Source organism: Heterodontus francisci, chromosome 18 (assembly GCF_036365525.1).
Source record: "Heterodontus francisci isolate sHetFra1 chromosome 18, sHetFra1.hap1, whole genome shotgun sequence".
Classification (NCBI taxonomy): Eukaryota; Metazoa; Chordata; class Chondrichthyes; order Heterodontiformes; family Heterodontidae; genus Heterodontus; species Heterodontus francisci.
The window spans coordinates 89,016,349-89,032,007 of record NC_090388.1 but is presented as its reverse complement, the minus strand read 5'-3'; the positions used below and the strand labels follow the sequence as shown (position 1 = coordinate 89,032,007).

The window sequence follows — 15,659 nt, the reverse complement described above, 5'->3', positions numbered from 1 at the left end:
GGAGTGTGAGGGTGGGAGAGAACAGGGAGACGGTGAGGGGAGTGTGGGGGTGGGAGAGAGGAGGGAGACGGGGAGGGGAGTGTGAGGGTGGGAGAGAGGAGGGGAGTGTGAGGGTGGGAGAGAGGAGGGAGACAGTGAGGGGAGTGTGAGGGTGGGAGAGAACAGGAGACGGTGTGGTGAGTGTGGGGGTGGGAGAGAGGAGGGAGACGGGGAGGGGAGTGTGAGGGTGGGAGAGAAGAGGGAGACGGTAATGGGAGTGTGAGGGTGGGAGAGAAGAGGGAGACGGTGAGGGGAGAGTGAGGGTGGGAGAGAAGAGGGAGACGGTAATGGAGTGTGAGGGTGGGAGAGAAGAGAGAGGACGGTGAGGGGAGAGTGAGGGTGGAGAGAAGAGGGAGAAGGTGAGGGTAGAGTGAGGGTGGGAGAGAAGAGGGAGACGGTAATGGGAGTGTGAGGGTGGGAGAGAAGAGGGAGACGGTGAGGGGAGAGTGAGGGTGGGAGAGAACAGGGAGTCGGGGAGGGGAGTGTGAGGGTGGGAGAGGAGGGAGACGGTGAGGGAGTGTGAGGGTGGGAGAGAGGAGGGAGACGATGAGGGGAGTGTGAGGGTGAGAGAGAACAGGGAGACGGCGATGGGGAGTGTGAGGGTGGGAGAGAGGAGGGAGACGGTGAGGGTGGGCCAGAGGAGGGAGACGGTGAGGGGAGTGTGAGGGTGGGAGAGAACAGGGAGACGGGGAGGGGAGTGTGAGGGGGTGAGGGAAGTGTGAGGGTGGGAGAGAACAGGGACACGGTGAGGGGAGTGTGAGGGTGGGAGAGAACAGGGAGACAGTGAGGGGAGTGTGGGGTTGGAGACGGGGAGGGGAGTGTGAGGGTGGGAGAGAACAGGGAGACAGGGAGGGGAGTGTGAGGGTGGGAGAGAACAGTAAGACGGTAAAGGGAGTGTGGGGGTGGGAGACGGGGAGGGTAGTGTGAGGGTGGAGAGAACAGGGAGACGGTGAGGGGAGTGTGAAGGTGGGAGACGGGGAGGGGAGCGTGAGGGTGGGAGAGAACAGGGAGACGGTGAGGGGAGTTGTGAGGGTGGGAGACGGGGAGGGGAGTGTGGGAGTGTGGAGAGAACAGGGAGACGGTGAGGGGAGTGTGAGGGTGGGAGACGGGGAGGGGAGTGTGGGAGTGGGAGAGAACAGGGAGACGGTCAGGAGAGTGTGGGGGTGGGAGAGAACAGGGAGACGGTGAGGGGAGTGTGAGGGTGGGAGACGGGGAGGGAGTGTGGGAGTGGGAGAGAACAGGGAGACGGTCAGGGGAGTGTGGGGGTGGGAGAGAACAGGGAGACGGTAAGGGGAGTGTGGGAGTGGGAAGAGAACAGGGAGACGGTCAGGGGGAGTGTGGGAGTGGGAGAGAACAGGGAGACGGTCAGGGGAGTGTGGGGGTGGGAGAGAACAGGGAGATGGTAAGGGGAGTGTGGGGGGTGGGAGAGAACAGGGAGACGGTCAGGGAGTGTGGGAGTGGGAGAGAACAGGGAGACGGTCAGGGGAGTGTGGGGGTGGGAGAGAACAGGGAGACGGTGAGGGGATTGTGAGGGTGGGAGACGGGGAGGGGAGTGTGAGGGTGGGAGAGAGGAGGGAGACAGTGAGGGGAGTGTGAGGGTGGAGGAGAACAGGGAGACGGTGTGGTGAATGTGGGGGTGGAGAGAGGAGGGAGACGGGGAGGGGAGTGTGAGGGTGGGAGAGAGGAGGGAGACAGTGAGGGGAGTGTGAGGGTGGTAGAGAACAGGGAGACGGTGAGGGGAGTGTGGGGGTGGGAGAGAACAGGGAGACAGTGAGGGGAGTGTGGGGGTGGGAGAGAACAGGGAGACAGTGAGGGGGAGTGTAGCGGTGTGAGAAGGGGGAGGGAGTGTGGGGGTGCGAGAGAACAGGGAGACGGAGAGGGGAGTGTGAGGGGGGGAGGGATGTGTGAGGGTGGGAGAGAACAGGGAGACGGGGAGGGGAGTGTGGGGGTGGGAGAGAACAGGGAGACGGAGAGGGGATTGTGTGAGGGGGCAGGGGAGTGTGAGGGTGGGAGAGAACAGGGAGACGGTGAGGGGAGTGTGGGGGTGGGAGAGAGAGGAGGGAGGACGGGGAGGGGAGTGTGAGGGTGGGAGAGAGGAGGGGAGTGTGAGGGTGGGAGAGAGGAGGGAGACAGTGAGGGGAGTGTGAGGGTGGGAGAGAACAGGGAGACGGTGTGGGTGAGTGTGGGGGTGGGAGAGAGGAGGGAGACGGGGAGGGGAGTGTGAGGGTGGGAGAGAGGAGGGAGACAGTGAGGGGAGTGTGAGGGTGGGAGAGAACAGGGAGACGGTGAGGGGAGTGTGGGGGTGGGAGAGAACAGGGAGACAGTGAGGGGAGTGTGGGGGTGGGAGAGAACAGGGAGACAGTGAGGGGAGTGTAGCGGTGTGAGACGGTCAGGGGAGTGTGAGGGTGGGAGAGAACAGGGAGACGGTCAGGGGAGTGTGGCGGTGGGAGAAAACAGGGAGACGGTGAGGGGAGTGTGAGGGTGGGAGAGAGGAGGGAGACGGTGAGGGGAGTGTGGGGGTGGGAGAGAACAGGGAGCTGGTGAGGGGAGTGGGAGGGTGGGAGAGAACAGGGAGACGGTGAAGGTGGGAGAGAGGAGGGAGACGGTGAGGGGAGTGTGAGGGTGGGAGAGAACAGGGAGACGGTGAGGGGAGTGTGTGAGGGTGGGAGAGAACAGGGATACGGTGAGGGGAGTGTGGTGGGTTGGAGGGAACAGGGGGACGGTGAGGGGAGTGGGAGGGTGGGAGAGAACAGGGAGACGGTGAGGGGAGTGGGAGGCTGGGAGAGTGGAGGGAGACGGTGAGGGGAGTGTGAGGGTGGGAGAGAGGAGGGAGACGGTGAGGGGAGTGTGAAGGTGGGAGAGAACAGGGAGACGGTGAGGTGAGTGTGAGGGTGGGATGAGAACAGGGAGACGGTGAGGGTAGTGTGGTGCTTGGAGGGAACAGGGAGACGGTGAGGGGGAGTGTGAGGGTCGGGAGAGAGGAGGGAGACGGTGAGGGTGGGAGAGAGGAGGGAGACGGTGAGGGGAGTGTGAGGGTGGGAGAGAACAGGGAGACGGGGGAGGGGAGTGTGAGGGGGTGAGGGAAGTGTGAGGGTGGGAGAGAACAGGGAGACGGTGAGGGGAGTGGGAGGGGGAGAGAACAGGGAGACTGTGAGGGTGGGAGAGAGGAGGGAGACGGTGAGGGGGAAGTGTGAGGGTTGGAGAGAAAAGGGAGACGGTGCGGGGAGTGTGAGGGTGGGAGAGAACAGGGAGACGATGAGGGGAGTGTGGGGGTGGGAGACAACAGGGAGACGGGGAGGGGAGTTGTGAGGGTGGGAGAGAAGAGCGAGACGGGGGAGGGGAGTGTGAGGGGTGGGGAGAGAGGAGGGAGACGGTAATGGGAGTGTGAGGGTGGGAGAGAAGAGGGGAGACGGTGAGGGGAGAGTGAGGGTGGGAGAGAAGAGGGAGACGGTAATGGGAGTGTGAGGGAGGGAGACGGTGAGGGGAGAGTGAGGGTGGGAGAGAAGAGGGAGACGGTAATGGGAGTGTGAGGGTGGGAGAGAAGAGGGAGACGGTGAGGGGAGAGTGAGGGTGGGAGAGAAGAGGGGAGAAGGTGAGGGGAGAGTGAGGGTGGGAGAGAAGAGGGAGACGGTAATGGAAGTGTGAGGGTGGGAGAGAAGAGGGGAGACGGGTGAGGGGAGAGTGAGGGTGGGAGAGAGAACAGGGAGACGGGGAGGGGAGTGTGAGGGTGGGAGAGGAGGGAGACGGTGAGGGGAGTGTGAGGGTGGGAGAGAGGAGGGAGACGATGAGGGGAGTGTGAGGGTGAGAGAGAACAGGGAGACGGCGAGGGAGTGTGAGGGTGGGAGAGAGGAGGGAGACGGTGAGGGTGGGAGAGAGGAGGGAGACGGTGAGGGGAGTGTGAGGGTGGAGAGAGAACAGGGAGACGGGGAGGGGAGTGTGAGGGGGTGAGGGGAAGTGTGAGGGTGGGAGAGGAACAGGGACACGGTGAGGGGAGTGTGAGGGTGGGAGAGAACAGGGAGACAGTGAGGGGAGTGTGGGGGTTGGAGACGGGGAGGGGAGTGTGAGGGTGGGAGAGAACAGGGAGACAGGAGGGGAGTGTGAGGGTGGGAGAGAACAGTAAGACGGGAAGGGGAGTGTGGGGGGTGGGAGACGGGGAGGGTAGTGTGAGGGTGGGAGAGAACAGGGAGACGGTGAGGGGGAGTGTGAAGGTGGGAGACGGGAGGGGAGCGTGAGGGTGGGAGAGAACAGGGAGACGGTGAGGGGAGTGTGAGGGTGGGAGACGGGGAGGGGAGTGTGGGAGTGGGAGAGAACAGGGAGACGGTGAGGGGAGTGTGAGGGTGGGAGACGGGGAGGGGAGTGTGGGAGTGGGAGAGAACAGGGAGACGGTCAGGGGAGTGTGGGGGTGGAGAGAGAACAGGAGACGGTGAGGGGAGTGTGAGGGTGGGAGACGGGGAGGGGAGAGTGGGAGAGAACAGGGAGACCGGTCAGGGGAGTGTGGGGGTGGGAGAGAACAGGGAGACGGTAAGGGGAGTGTGGGAGTGGGAGAGAACAGGGAGACGGTCAGGGGAGTGTGGAGTGGGAGAGAACAGGGAGACGGTCAGGGGAGTGTGGGGGGTGGGAGAGAACAGGGAGACGGTAAGGGGAAGTGTGGGGGTGGGAGAGAACAGGGAGACGGTCAGGGGAGTGTGGGTGTGGGAGAGAACAGGGAGACGGTGAGGGGATTGTGAGGGTGGGAGACGGGGAGGGGAGTGTGAGGGTGGGAGGAGAACAGGGAGACGGAGAGGGGAGTGTGAGGGGGGGAGGGAAGTGTGAGGGTGGGAGAGAACAGGGAGACGGGGAGGGGAGTGTGGGGGTGGGAGAGAACAGGGAGACGGGGAGGGGAGAGTGTGAGGGGGGAGGGGAGTGTGAAGGTGGGAGAGAACAGGGAGACGGTGAGGGGAGTGTGGGGGTGGGAGAGAGGAGGGGAGACGGGGAGGGGGAGTGTGAGGGTGGGAGAGAGGAGGGAGACGGGGAGGGGAGTGTGAGGGTGGGAGAGAGGAGGGAGACGGGGAGGGGAGTGTGAGGGGTGGGAGAGAGGAGGGAGACAGTGAGGGGAGTGTGAGGGTGGGAGAGAACAGGGAGACGGTGTGGTGAGTGTGGGGGTGGGAGAGAGGAGGGAGACGGGGAGGGGAGTGTGAGGGTGGGAGAGAGGAGGGAGACAGTGAGGGGAGAGTGTGAGGGGTGGGGAGAGAACAGGGAGACGGTGAGGGGAGTGTGGGGGTGGGAGAGAACAGGGAGACAGTGAGGGAGTGTGAGTGTGGGGGTGGAGAGAACAGGGAGACAGTGAGGGGAGTGTGGCGGTGGGGAGAAGGGGAGGGGAGTGTGGGGGTGCGAGAGAACAGGGAGACGGTGAGGGGAGTGTGAGGGTGGGAGAGAGGAGGGAGACGGTCAGGGGAGTGTGAGGGTGGGAGAGAACAGGGAGACGGTCAGGGGAGTGTGGCGGTGGAGAAAACAGGGAGACGGTGAGGGGGAGTGTGAGGGTGGGAGAGAGGAGGGAGACGGTGAGGGGAGTGTGGGGGTGGGAGAGAACAGGGAGACGGTGAGGGGAAGTGTGGGGGTGGGAGAGAACAGGGAGACAGTGAGGGGAGTGTGGCGGTGGGAGAAGGGGAGGGGAGTGTGGGGGTGCGAGAGAACAGGGAGACGGTGAGGGGAGTGTGAGGGTGGGATGAGAGAGGGAGACGGTCAGGGGAGTGTGAGGGTGGGAGAGAACAGGGAGACGGTCAGGGGAGTGTGGCGGTGGGAGAAAACAGGGAGACGGTGAGGGGAGTGTGAGGGTGGGAGAGAGGAGGGAGACGGTGAGGGAGTGTGGGGGTGGGAGAGAACAGGGAGACGGTGAGGGGGAGTGGGAGGGTGGGATGAGAACAGGGAGATGGTGAAGGTGGAGAGAGAGGAGAGGGAGACGGTGAGGGGAGTGTGAGGGTGGGAGAGAACAGGGAGACGGTGAGGGGAGTGTGAGGGTGGGAGAGAACAGGGATACGGTGAGGGGAGTGTGGTGGTTGGAGGAACAGGGAGACGTTGAGGGGAGTGGGAGGGTGGGAGAGAACAGGGAGACGGTGAGGGGAGTGGGAGGCTGGGAGAGTGGAGGGAGACGGTGAGGGGAGTGTGGAGGGTGGGAGAGAGGAGGGAGACGGTGAGGGGAGTGTGAGGGTGGGAGAGAACAGGGAGACGGTGAGGTGAGTGTGAGGGTGGGAGAGAACAGGGAGACGGTGAGGGTAGTGTGGTGGTTGGAGGGAACAGGGAGACGGTGAGGGGAGTGTGAGGGTGGGAGAGAACAGGGAGACGGTGAGGGTAGTGTGGTGGTTGGAGGGAAAATGGGAGACGGTGAGGGGAGTGGGAGGGTGGGAGAGAGGAGGAGACGGTGAGGGGAGTGTGAGGGTGGGAGAGAGGAGGGAGACGGTGAGGGGAGTGTGAGGGTGGGAGAGAGGAGGGAGACGGTGTGAGGGGAAGTGTGGGGGGGTTGGAGAGAACAGGGAGGCGGTGAGGGGAGTGGGAGGGTGGGAGAGAACAGGGAGACGGTGAGGGGAGTGTGGGGGTGTGAGAGAACAGGGAGACGGTGAGGGGAGTGTGAGGGTGGGAGAGAGGAGGGAGATGGTGAGGGGAGTGTGGGGGTGGGAGAGAACAGGGAGACGGTGAGGGGAATGGGAGGGTGGGAGAGAACAGGGAGACGGTGAGGGGAGTGGGAGGGTGGGAGAGAACAGGGAGACGGTCAGGGGAGTGTGGGGGTGGGAGAGAACAGGGAGACTGTGAGGGTGGGAGAGAGGAGGGAGACGAGGTGAGGGGAGTGTGAGGGTTGGAGAGAAAAGGTGAGACGGTGCGGGGAGTGTGAGGGTGGGAGAGAACAGGGAGACGATCAGGGGAGTGTGGGGGTGGGAGACAACAGGGAGACGGGGAGGGGAGTGTGAGGTGGGAGAGAAGAGCGAGACGGGGAGGGAGTGTGAGGGTGGGAGAGAGGAGGGAGACGGTAATGGGAGTGTGAGGGTGGGAGAGAAGAGGGAGACGGTTGAGGGGAGAGTGAGGGTGGGAGAGAAGAGGGAGACGGTAATGGGAGTGTGAGGGTGGGAGAGAAGAGGGAGACGGTGAGGGGAGAGTGAGGGTGGGAGAGAAGAGGGAGACGGTAATGGGAGTGTGAGGGTGGGAGAGAAGAGGGAGACGGTGAGGGGAGAGTGAGGGTGGGAGAGAAGAGGGAGAAGGTGAGGGGAGAGTGAGGGTGGAGAGAAGAGGGGAGACGGTAATGGGAGTGTGAGGGTGGGAGAGAAGAGGGAGACGGTGAGGGGAGAGTGAGGGTGGAGAGAACAGGGAGACGGGGATGGGAGTGTGAGGGTGGGAGAGGAGGGAGACGGTGAGGGGAGTGTGAGGGTGGGAGAGAGGAGGGAGACGATGAGGGGAGTGTGATGGTGAGAGAGAACAGGGAGACGGTGAGGGGAAGTGTGAGGGTGGGAGAGAGGAGGGAGACGGTGAGGGTGGGAGAGAGGAGGGAGACGGTGAGGGGAGTGTGAGGGTGGGAGAGAACAGGGAGACGGGGAGGGGAGTGTGAGGGGGTGAGGGAAGTGTGAGGGGTGGGAGAGAACAGGGACACGGTGAGGGGAGTGTGAGGGGTGGAGAGAGAACAGGGAGACAGTGAGGGGAGTGTGGGGGTTGGAGACGGGGAGGGGAGTGTGGGAGTGGAGAGAACAGGGAGACGGTCAGGGGAGTGTGGGGGGGTGGGAGAGAACAGGGAGACGGTAAGGGGAGTGTGGGGTGGGAGAGAACTGGGAGACAGTCCGGGGAGTGGGGAGTGGGAGAGAACAGGGAGACGGTCAGGGGAGTGTGGGGGTGGGAGAGAACAGGGAGACGGTGAGGGGATTGTGAGGGTGGGAGACGGGGAGGGGAGTGTGAGGGTGGGAGAGAACAGGGGAGACGGTGAGGGGAGTGTGAGGGGGGGAGGGAAGTGTGAGGGTGGGAGAGAACAGGGAGACGGGGAGGGGAGTGTGGGGGTGGGAGAGAACAGGGAGACGGGGAGGGGAGTGTGAGGGGGAGGGGAGTGTGAGGGTTGGGAGAGAACAGGGAGACGGTGAGGGGAGTGTGGGGGGTGGGAGAGAGGAGGGAGACGGGGAGGGGAGTGTGAGGGTGGGAGAGAGGAAGAGGGAGGAGACAGTGAGGGGAGTGTGAGGGTGGGAGAGAACAGGGAGACGGTTGTGGTGAGTGTGGGGGTGGGAGAGAGGAGGGAGACGGGGAGGGGAGTGTGAGGGTGGGAGAGAACAGGGAGACGGTGAGGGGAGTGTGGGGGTGGGAGAGAACAGGGAGACAGTGAGGGGAGTGTGGGGGTGGGAGAGAACAGGGAGACAGTGAGGGGAGTGTGGCGGTGGGAGAAGGGGAGGGGTAGTGTGGGGGTGGGAGAGAACAGGGAGACAGTGAGGGGGGTGTGGGGGTTGGGAGAGAACAGGGAGACAGTGAGGGGAGTGTGGCAGTGGGAGAAGGGGAGGGGAGTGTGAGGGTCGGAGAGAACAGGGAGACGGTGAGGGGAGCGCGGGGGTGGCAGAGAACGGAGACGGTAACGGGATGTGTGGGGGTGGGAGACAGGAGGGAGACGGGGAGGGGAGTGTGAGGGTGGGAGAGAAGAGTGAGACGGGGAGGGGAGTGGTGAGGGTGGGAGATAGGAGGGAGTCGGGGAGGGGAGTGTGGGAGAGAGGAGAGAGACGGTGAGGGGAGTGTGGGGGTGGTAGAGAGGAGGGAGACGGGGAGGGGAGTGTGAGGGTAGGAGAGAGGAGGGAGACGGGGAGGGGAGTGTGGGGGTGGAGAGAGAGGAGGGAGACGGGGAGGGGAGTGTGGGGGTGGGAGAGAGGAGGGAGACTGTGAGGGGAGTGTGACGGTGGGAGAGAGGAGGCAGACGGGGGAGGGGAGTGTGGGAGGCGAGACGGGGAGGGGGAGAGCGGGGCAAGACAGGGGAGAGGGGGTGGATACGGGGGAGTGAAGTGTGAGGGGGAGAAGGGGAGGGAAGTGTGGGGGAGGGAGACGGGAGGGGAGTGTGTGGGTGGAAGGGGGAGGGGGAGTGTGGGGTGGGAGGGGGAGGGAGACGGAGGATGGGAGTGTGTGGGGTGTGGGAGACGGGGAGGGGAGTGTGGGGGGGGGAGAGAGGAGGGAGACGGGGAGGGGAGTGTGGGGGGGGAGACGGGAGGGGAGTGTGGGGGGGGGGGGAGAGAGGAGGGAGACGGGGAGGGGAGTGTGGGGGGGGGGAAGAGAGGAGGGAGACGGGGAGGGGAGTGTGAGGGTGGGAGAGAAGAGGGAGACCGCAAGGGGAGTGTGTGAGGTGGGAAATAGGAGGGAGTCGGGGAGGGGAGTGTGGGAGAGAGGAGAGAGACGGTGAGGGGAGTGTGAGGGTAGGAGAGAGGAGGGAGACGGGGAGAGGAGTGTGGGGGGTGGGAGAGAGGAGGGAGACGGTGAGGGGAGTGTGAGGGTGGGAGAGAGGAGGCAGACGGGGAGGGGAGTGTGGGAGGCGAGACGGGGAGGGGGAGAGCGGGGCGAGACGGGGGGAGAGGGGGTGGAGACGGGGGAGTGGAGTGTGAGGGGGAGAGGGGGAGGGTGACGGGGGAGGAAGTGTGGGGGAGGGAGTCGGGGAGAGGGGAGCGTGGAGGGGGGAGACGGGGAGGGGAGTGTTGAGGGGGAGACGGGGGAGGGAAGTGTGGGGGAGGGAGACGGGGGAGGGGAGCGTGGAGGGGGTAGACGGGGAGGGGAGTGTGGGGGGGGAGATGGGGAGGGTGGTGTGGGGGGGGAGACGGGGAGGGGAGTGTGGGGGGGGAGACGGGAGGGGAGTGTGTGGGTGGAAGGGGGAGGGGAGTGTGGGGGTGGATTTGAGGAGGAGGGGAGTGTGGGGGAATGTGGGGATGGGAGAGGGGGAGGGGAGTGTGAGGGTGGGAGAGAAGAGGGAGACGGTGAGGAGGGAGTGGGAGGGTAGGAGAGAGGAGGGAGACGGGGAGGGGAGTGTGAGGGTAGGAGAGAGGAGGGAGACGGGGAGGGAGTGTGGGGGTGGGAGACGGTGAGGGGAGTGTGAGGGTAGGAGAGAGGAGGGAGACGGGGAGGGGAGCGTGGAGGGGGGAGACGGTGAGGGGAGTGTGAGGGTGGGAGAGAGGAGGCAGACGGGGAGGGGAGTTGTGGGAGGCGAGATGGGGAGGGGAGAGCGGGGCGAGACGGGGGAGAGGGGGAGGGAGACGGGGAGGGAAGTGTGAGGGAGGGGAGCGTGGAGACGGGGAGGGGAGTGGTGTGGGTGGAAGGGGGAGGGTAGTTGTGTGTGGGTGGAAGGGGGAGGGGAGTGTGGGGGTGGGAGGGGGGAGGGAGACGAAGGATGGGAGTGTGTGGGGTTGGGAGACGGGGAGGGGAGTGTGGGGGTGGGAGGGGGGAGGGGAGTGTGGGGTGGGAGGGAGACGGGGGAGGGGAGTGTGGGGGGTGGGAGAGGGGGAGGGGTGTTTGGGGGTGGGAGAGGGGGTGGGGAGAGTGGGAGGGGGGAGGGAGACGGGGGAGGGGAGTGTGGGGGGTGGGAGGGGGGAGGGAGACGGGAGAGGCGAGGGTGGAGGGGGGAAGACGGGGGAGGGGTGTGTGGAGGGGGGAGACGGGGAGGGGAGTTGTGGGGGTGGGAGACGGGGGAGGGGGAGCGTGGGGGTGTGAGACGGGAGGGGATTGTGGGGGGTGGGAGGAGGAGGAAGGGAGTGTTGGGGGGTGGGAGAGGGGAGTGTGGGTGGTGGGGGAGGGGGCGTTGGCGTTGTGGGGGTGGGAGAGGGGATTGTGGGGGTGGGGGAGGGGAGTGTGGGGGTGGGAGAGGGGGAGGGGAGTGTTGGGTGTGAGAGGGGGAGGGGTGTGTGGGGGTGTGAGAGGGGGAGGGGAGTGTGGGGGTGGGTGGAGAGGGGGAGGGGAGTGTGGGGGTGGGAGAGGGGGAGGGGAGTGTGGGGGGTGTGAGAGGGGGACGGGAGTGTGGGGGTTGGAGAGGGGGAGGGGAGTGTGGGGGGTGGGAGAGGGGGAGGGGAGTGGTGGGGGTGGGAGAGGGGGAGGGGAGTGTGGGGGTGTGAGAGGGGGAGGAAGTGTGGGGGTGGGAGAGGGGAGGGGTTTGTGGGGGTGTGAGAGAGGGAGGGGAGTGTGGGGGTGGTAGGGGAGTGTGGGGGTGGGAGAGGGGGAGGGGGAGTGTGGGAGGGTGTGAGAAGGGGAGGGAAGTGTGGGGGTGGGAGAGGGGAGTGTGGGGGTGGGGGAGGGGAGTGTGGGGGTGTGAGAGGGGGAGGGGAGTGTGGGGGTGGGAGAGGGGGAGGGGAGTGTGGGGGTGTGAGAGGGGGGAGGGAAGTGTGGGGGTTGGGAGAGGGGAGTGTGGGGGTGGGGGAGGGGAGTGTGGGGGTGTGAGAGGGGGAGGGGAGTGTGGGGTTGGGAGGACGAGGAGGGCAGTGTGGGGGGTGGGGGGGGGGTGAGTGGGGAGAGGGAGTGCGGAATGGTGGGGTTTAGGAGCTGGTGTAGGTGGGGTGAAGGTGAGTGGGGTGGGGTGAGATGGAGGGAGAGGCAGCAATGGAAGTGCATGGGTTTTCAGGACGGGGAGGGTGGGGGAGGGGTGTTATCCCCCCCTCCCTGTTCTGGGGAAGTGGGGGAGGGTGTTATCCCCCCTCCCTGTTCCTGGGAAGTGGGGGGAGGGTGTTATCCCCCCCCCTCCCTGTTCCTGGGGAAGTGGGGGAGGTGTTTATCCCCCCCCCCCCCCTGCCTGTTCCTGGGGAAGTGGGAGGGTGTTTATCCCCCCCTTCCCTGTTCCTGGGGAAGTGGGGAGGGAGGGTGTTATCCCCCCCCCCCTGCCTGTTCCTGGGGAAGTGGGGTCGAGGGTGTTATCCCCCCCCTCCCTGTTCCTGGGGAAGTGGGGAGGTGGTTATCCCCCCCTCCCTGTTCCTGGGGAAGTGGGGAGGGTGTTATCCCCCCCTTCCCTGTTCCTGGGGAAGTGGGGGAGGGTGTTATCCCCCCCCTCCCTGTTCCCTGGGGGAAGTGGGGAGGGTGTTATCCCCCCTTCCTGTTCCTGGGGAAGTGGGGAGGGTGTTATCCCCCCCTCCCTGTTCCTGGGGAAGTGGGGGAGGGTGTTATCCCCCCTTCCCTGTTCTGGGGAAGTGGGGGAGGGTGTTATCCCCCCCCTTCCCTGTTCCTGGGGAAGTGGGGGGAGGGTGTTATCCCCCCCTCCTGTTCCTGGGGAAGTGGGGGAGGGTGTTATCCCCCCCTCCCTGTTCCTGGGGAAGTGGGGAGGGTGTTATCCGATCTCTCTGTGCCTGGGAAGGGGAGCTGGTTCACTGGGCAGTGTGTGTCACTGTGCACAGACATTACTCCCAGCCCACACGGGGAGCAGCTGTCGTCCATTGTTTTGTATGATGATGTTCATGTAGCTGGTGGAGCACTCACTAAATGATTGGATTGTGTCTTGTCACCTCCATTCAGCACTTTGGCTGAACTAAACCAGTGGGAGCAGGTGTTGGGCTGGGTTCTAGAACTCTACGAGATCCCGGAGAAAATACCTGCCAAAGTCCTGCAGATGTGGTGAGTTTATTCATCTCCTTTGATAGGGGAACTGCGCAAACATTAATCTCACACAGCCATGGGAATGCTGCACTGACTGACCATCATAGACTGCCATGGCAAAGGGGAAACGTGGTTTAGTAGGGGATCCATCCATCCACCCTCTTGTAAATACATGCCCAAGTGTGATGGAATCCCACAACGTGAGAAAATAGTGATACTCTGTACCTTTTGTCGAGGCGGCCTTTTTTCCCCAGGCTCCCTTTATGTGCATTTTATATAAATAACTTTATTTAAAAATGTGAATAACACAGAACTCAAATTAAAATAGCATTTTTTGCATCAGTGATGCACTTCAGCCCCTGCGATGCCCACCAGTCGTGGAAGGCCTCAAGCGAACCAGCGGACTCCGCTTGCTCCCTCTCCAGGAACACCTGGGTGCAAACATAACCTGAGAAGAGGGGCAGGTAAACAGGGCGGACGGAACCCGCCCCCCCCCCCCGATGACCTGCTGCCTGGACCTGTGAATCGCCACCATGCCCAAGGAGGGTTTTGGGACCTGGGTCCGATGAGCGCTCCACACTCCTGGGCTCCTCGACACCCGTAGTGAGGGATGTCATGGAGGCTACGGCTACTCCTCCACCTGTCGATCCGTCCCCAGAGCTGGCCGCCCGGACAGCCAAGACCCTCTCCTCCGCCAGCAGGGAGCATCCTGATTGGAGGCGACCATGTTCTAGACTCTGAATAGATCCCGGTAAAAGACAGGCAACTCTCTCAGAGAGGCCCGGCTAACGGTTGCTGCCGGGACCTGCACGTCGTCTTAAAGGCAGTGCCTCTGGCGGAAAAAATACTTTGCCAGCGCACATCATCTGGGAGGACGCTTATCATACAGGTATCTCTGCAGGATCCAAAGGCGGCAAGTGGCAGCCTGGGTGCATATGCACACCCGCGACTGGCCACCCTCCTCAGTCGGGAGACACAGGACCGGGGCAGAGACCCAGTGTTTCCTCTTTCCCCAGAAGAAATCGACGAGCTGCTTCTTGGTGGCAAATGCAGGGGTGGGATCAAAGTGACTAATCTGTACCACAGCATGGAGGCCACCAGTTGGTTTATGACCAGCACTCGGCCCCTGTAGGAAAGCACTCGGAGCAGTCCTGTCCAGCGCCCTAGCCAAGTGGTGACTTTTGTCTCCAACCTTTGCCAGTTTGCTGGCCAGGCTTCCTCAGCGGGGCTCAGGTGGACTCCCCGATAGAGGAGGTGCGTGGTGCACCACGCAAAAGGCTTTAATTCCTCTGGCAGGGAGTCCACCAGCCACTGACCCACCAGGAAGCGACACATTTCTCCTAATTGATCCAGACAGAGGATGCAGCAGAAAAGATCTGCTGGCACTCGCGCATTCTCCACAAGTCAACAGTATCTGTGACCATGAGGAGCACGTCATCGGCGTAAGCTGAAAGGATAACCCGCAGGCCCGGCCTGTGCAGAGCCAATCCCGCCAACCTCCTGTGAAGCAGGCACAGGAACAGCTCCATGCAGATGATGTATAATTGGCCGGACATGGGGTATCCCTGACGTACTCCTATCCCAAAGCGAAGAGGCGCCATCAGGGACCCGTTAACTTTGACCGGGCACTCCGCATCAGCGTATAAAAGGCAGCCCCAGTCTGAACGCGCACAGAGTCCTGAAAAGGTATTCGTGATCCACCCTGTCGAGCACCTTCTCCTGATCGAGGGAGAGAAAGGCAACTGATAAATCAGTCCTCTGGAAAAGATGGATCAGGTCCCGGACGAGGTGGATGTTGTCCTGGATGGACCAGTCCAGGACCATGTAGGACTGGTCAGGGTGGATCATGTGAGCCAGCACGGAGCCCTGGCGGGTAGACAGCTCGGGCAAAGATCTTATAACCTATGCTGAGGAGGCAGACCGGGTGCCAGTTCTTAAGCAAGTGGAGATCACCCCTCTTCGGCAGCAGGATGAGGGGCATCTCCCTGGTCGCTGGGCTTTCACCTAGGACCCTCATGTAATCGCCCCCTGGGTGGCACAGTGGTTAGCACCGCAGCCTCACAGCTCCAGCGACCCGGGTTCAATTCTGGGTACTGCATGTGTGGAGTTTGCAAGTTCTCCCTGTGACCGCGTGGGTTTCCGCCGGGTGCTCCGGTTTCTACCCACATCCAAAGACTTGTAGGTTGATAGGTTAATTGGCCATTGTAAATTGCCCCGAGTGTAGGTAGGTGGTAGTAGAATGGTGGCGATATGGTAGGGAATATGGGATTAGTGTAGGATTAGTATAAATGGGTGGTTGTTGGTCGGCACAGACTCAGTGGGCCAAAGGGCCTGTTTCAGTGCTGTTTCTCTCTATGACGTCCCAGAGCGCTCTGAGGAACTTCACAGTCAGCCTGTCCAGCCCCAGGGATTTGCTCCTCGAGAGATGGTGGAGGGCACCAGTTAGCTCCGCCAATGTGAGCAGAGGTCCTTTGGCACCTTCCAGGCTGAGTTTCGGCAGGTCCTCCCACAAAACTCAGTGCGTCCTCATTGGACAGATCCAGAGAGAACTACGCACAGTAATAGGTATGGTTCAAGAAACCCATTCCCTCTGGATCCATGATGGAGGATCTGTCGTTGGCCCGCACCTTGACAAGCTGCTTATGGACCCCCTGCCTTTTTTCCAGTGAGTAGAAGAAAGGTGAGGCGCGGTCCAAATCTTCCAGGATCTAGATCCGCAACATCACGTGGCCTCAGGCACTCGATAGGATGGATCATGAATATCTTTTCGGGACTCTATGCGCGTTTAGACTGGGGCTGCCTTGTGTGGCCCAGGTCTGCCTTTTATACGCTGCTGCAGAGTGTCTGGTCAAAGTTAACGGGTCCTTGATGGCGCCCTTCGCTTTACGATAGGAGTACGTCAGGGATACCCAATTTCCGACTTCACGTACATGCCTCGGGACTGTACGAGCTGCAGGTCCCTCTGCGCCCTTCGTGTCTTTGTACCCCTGCCACGGGGTCGAGTCCGTGATGCCCTGAGACGGGGTTCCAAGTCGAGCACCTCCCTCTCCAGGTGCCCGATTTCAACCTCCCACCTCTTG

General features: G+C 63.2%; 1 protein-coding gene across 1 annotated transcript in view; it reads left to right on the top strand.

Annotated features, from left to right (window-relative positions):
• pex26 (peroxisomal biogenesis factor 26) overlaps positions 1-15,659 on the top strand; it is a 45,770-nt gene that overhangs the window by 1,941 nt on the left and 28,170 nt on the right. Inside the window, exon 2 of the mRNA XM_068050076.1 lies at positions 12,499-12,597. Within this exon, the coding sequence (XP_067906177.1) occupies positions 12,499-12,597 (99 nt within the window). The remainder of the gene's footprint in view (positions 1-12,498; positions 12,598-15,659) is intronic.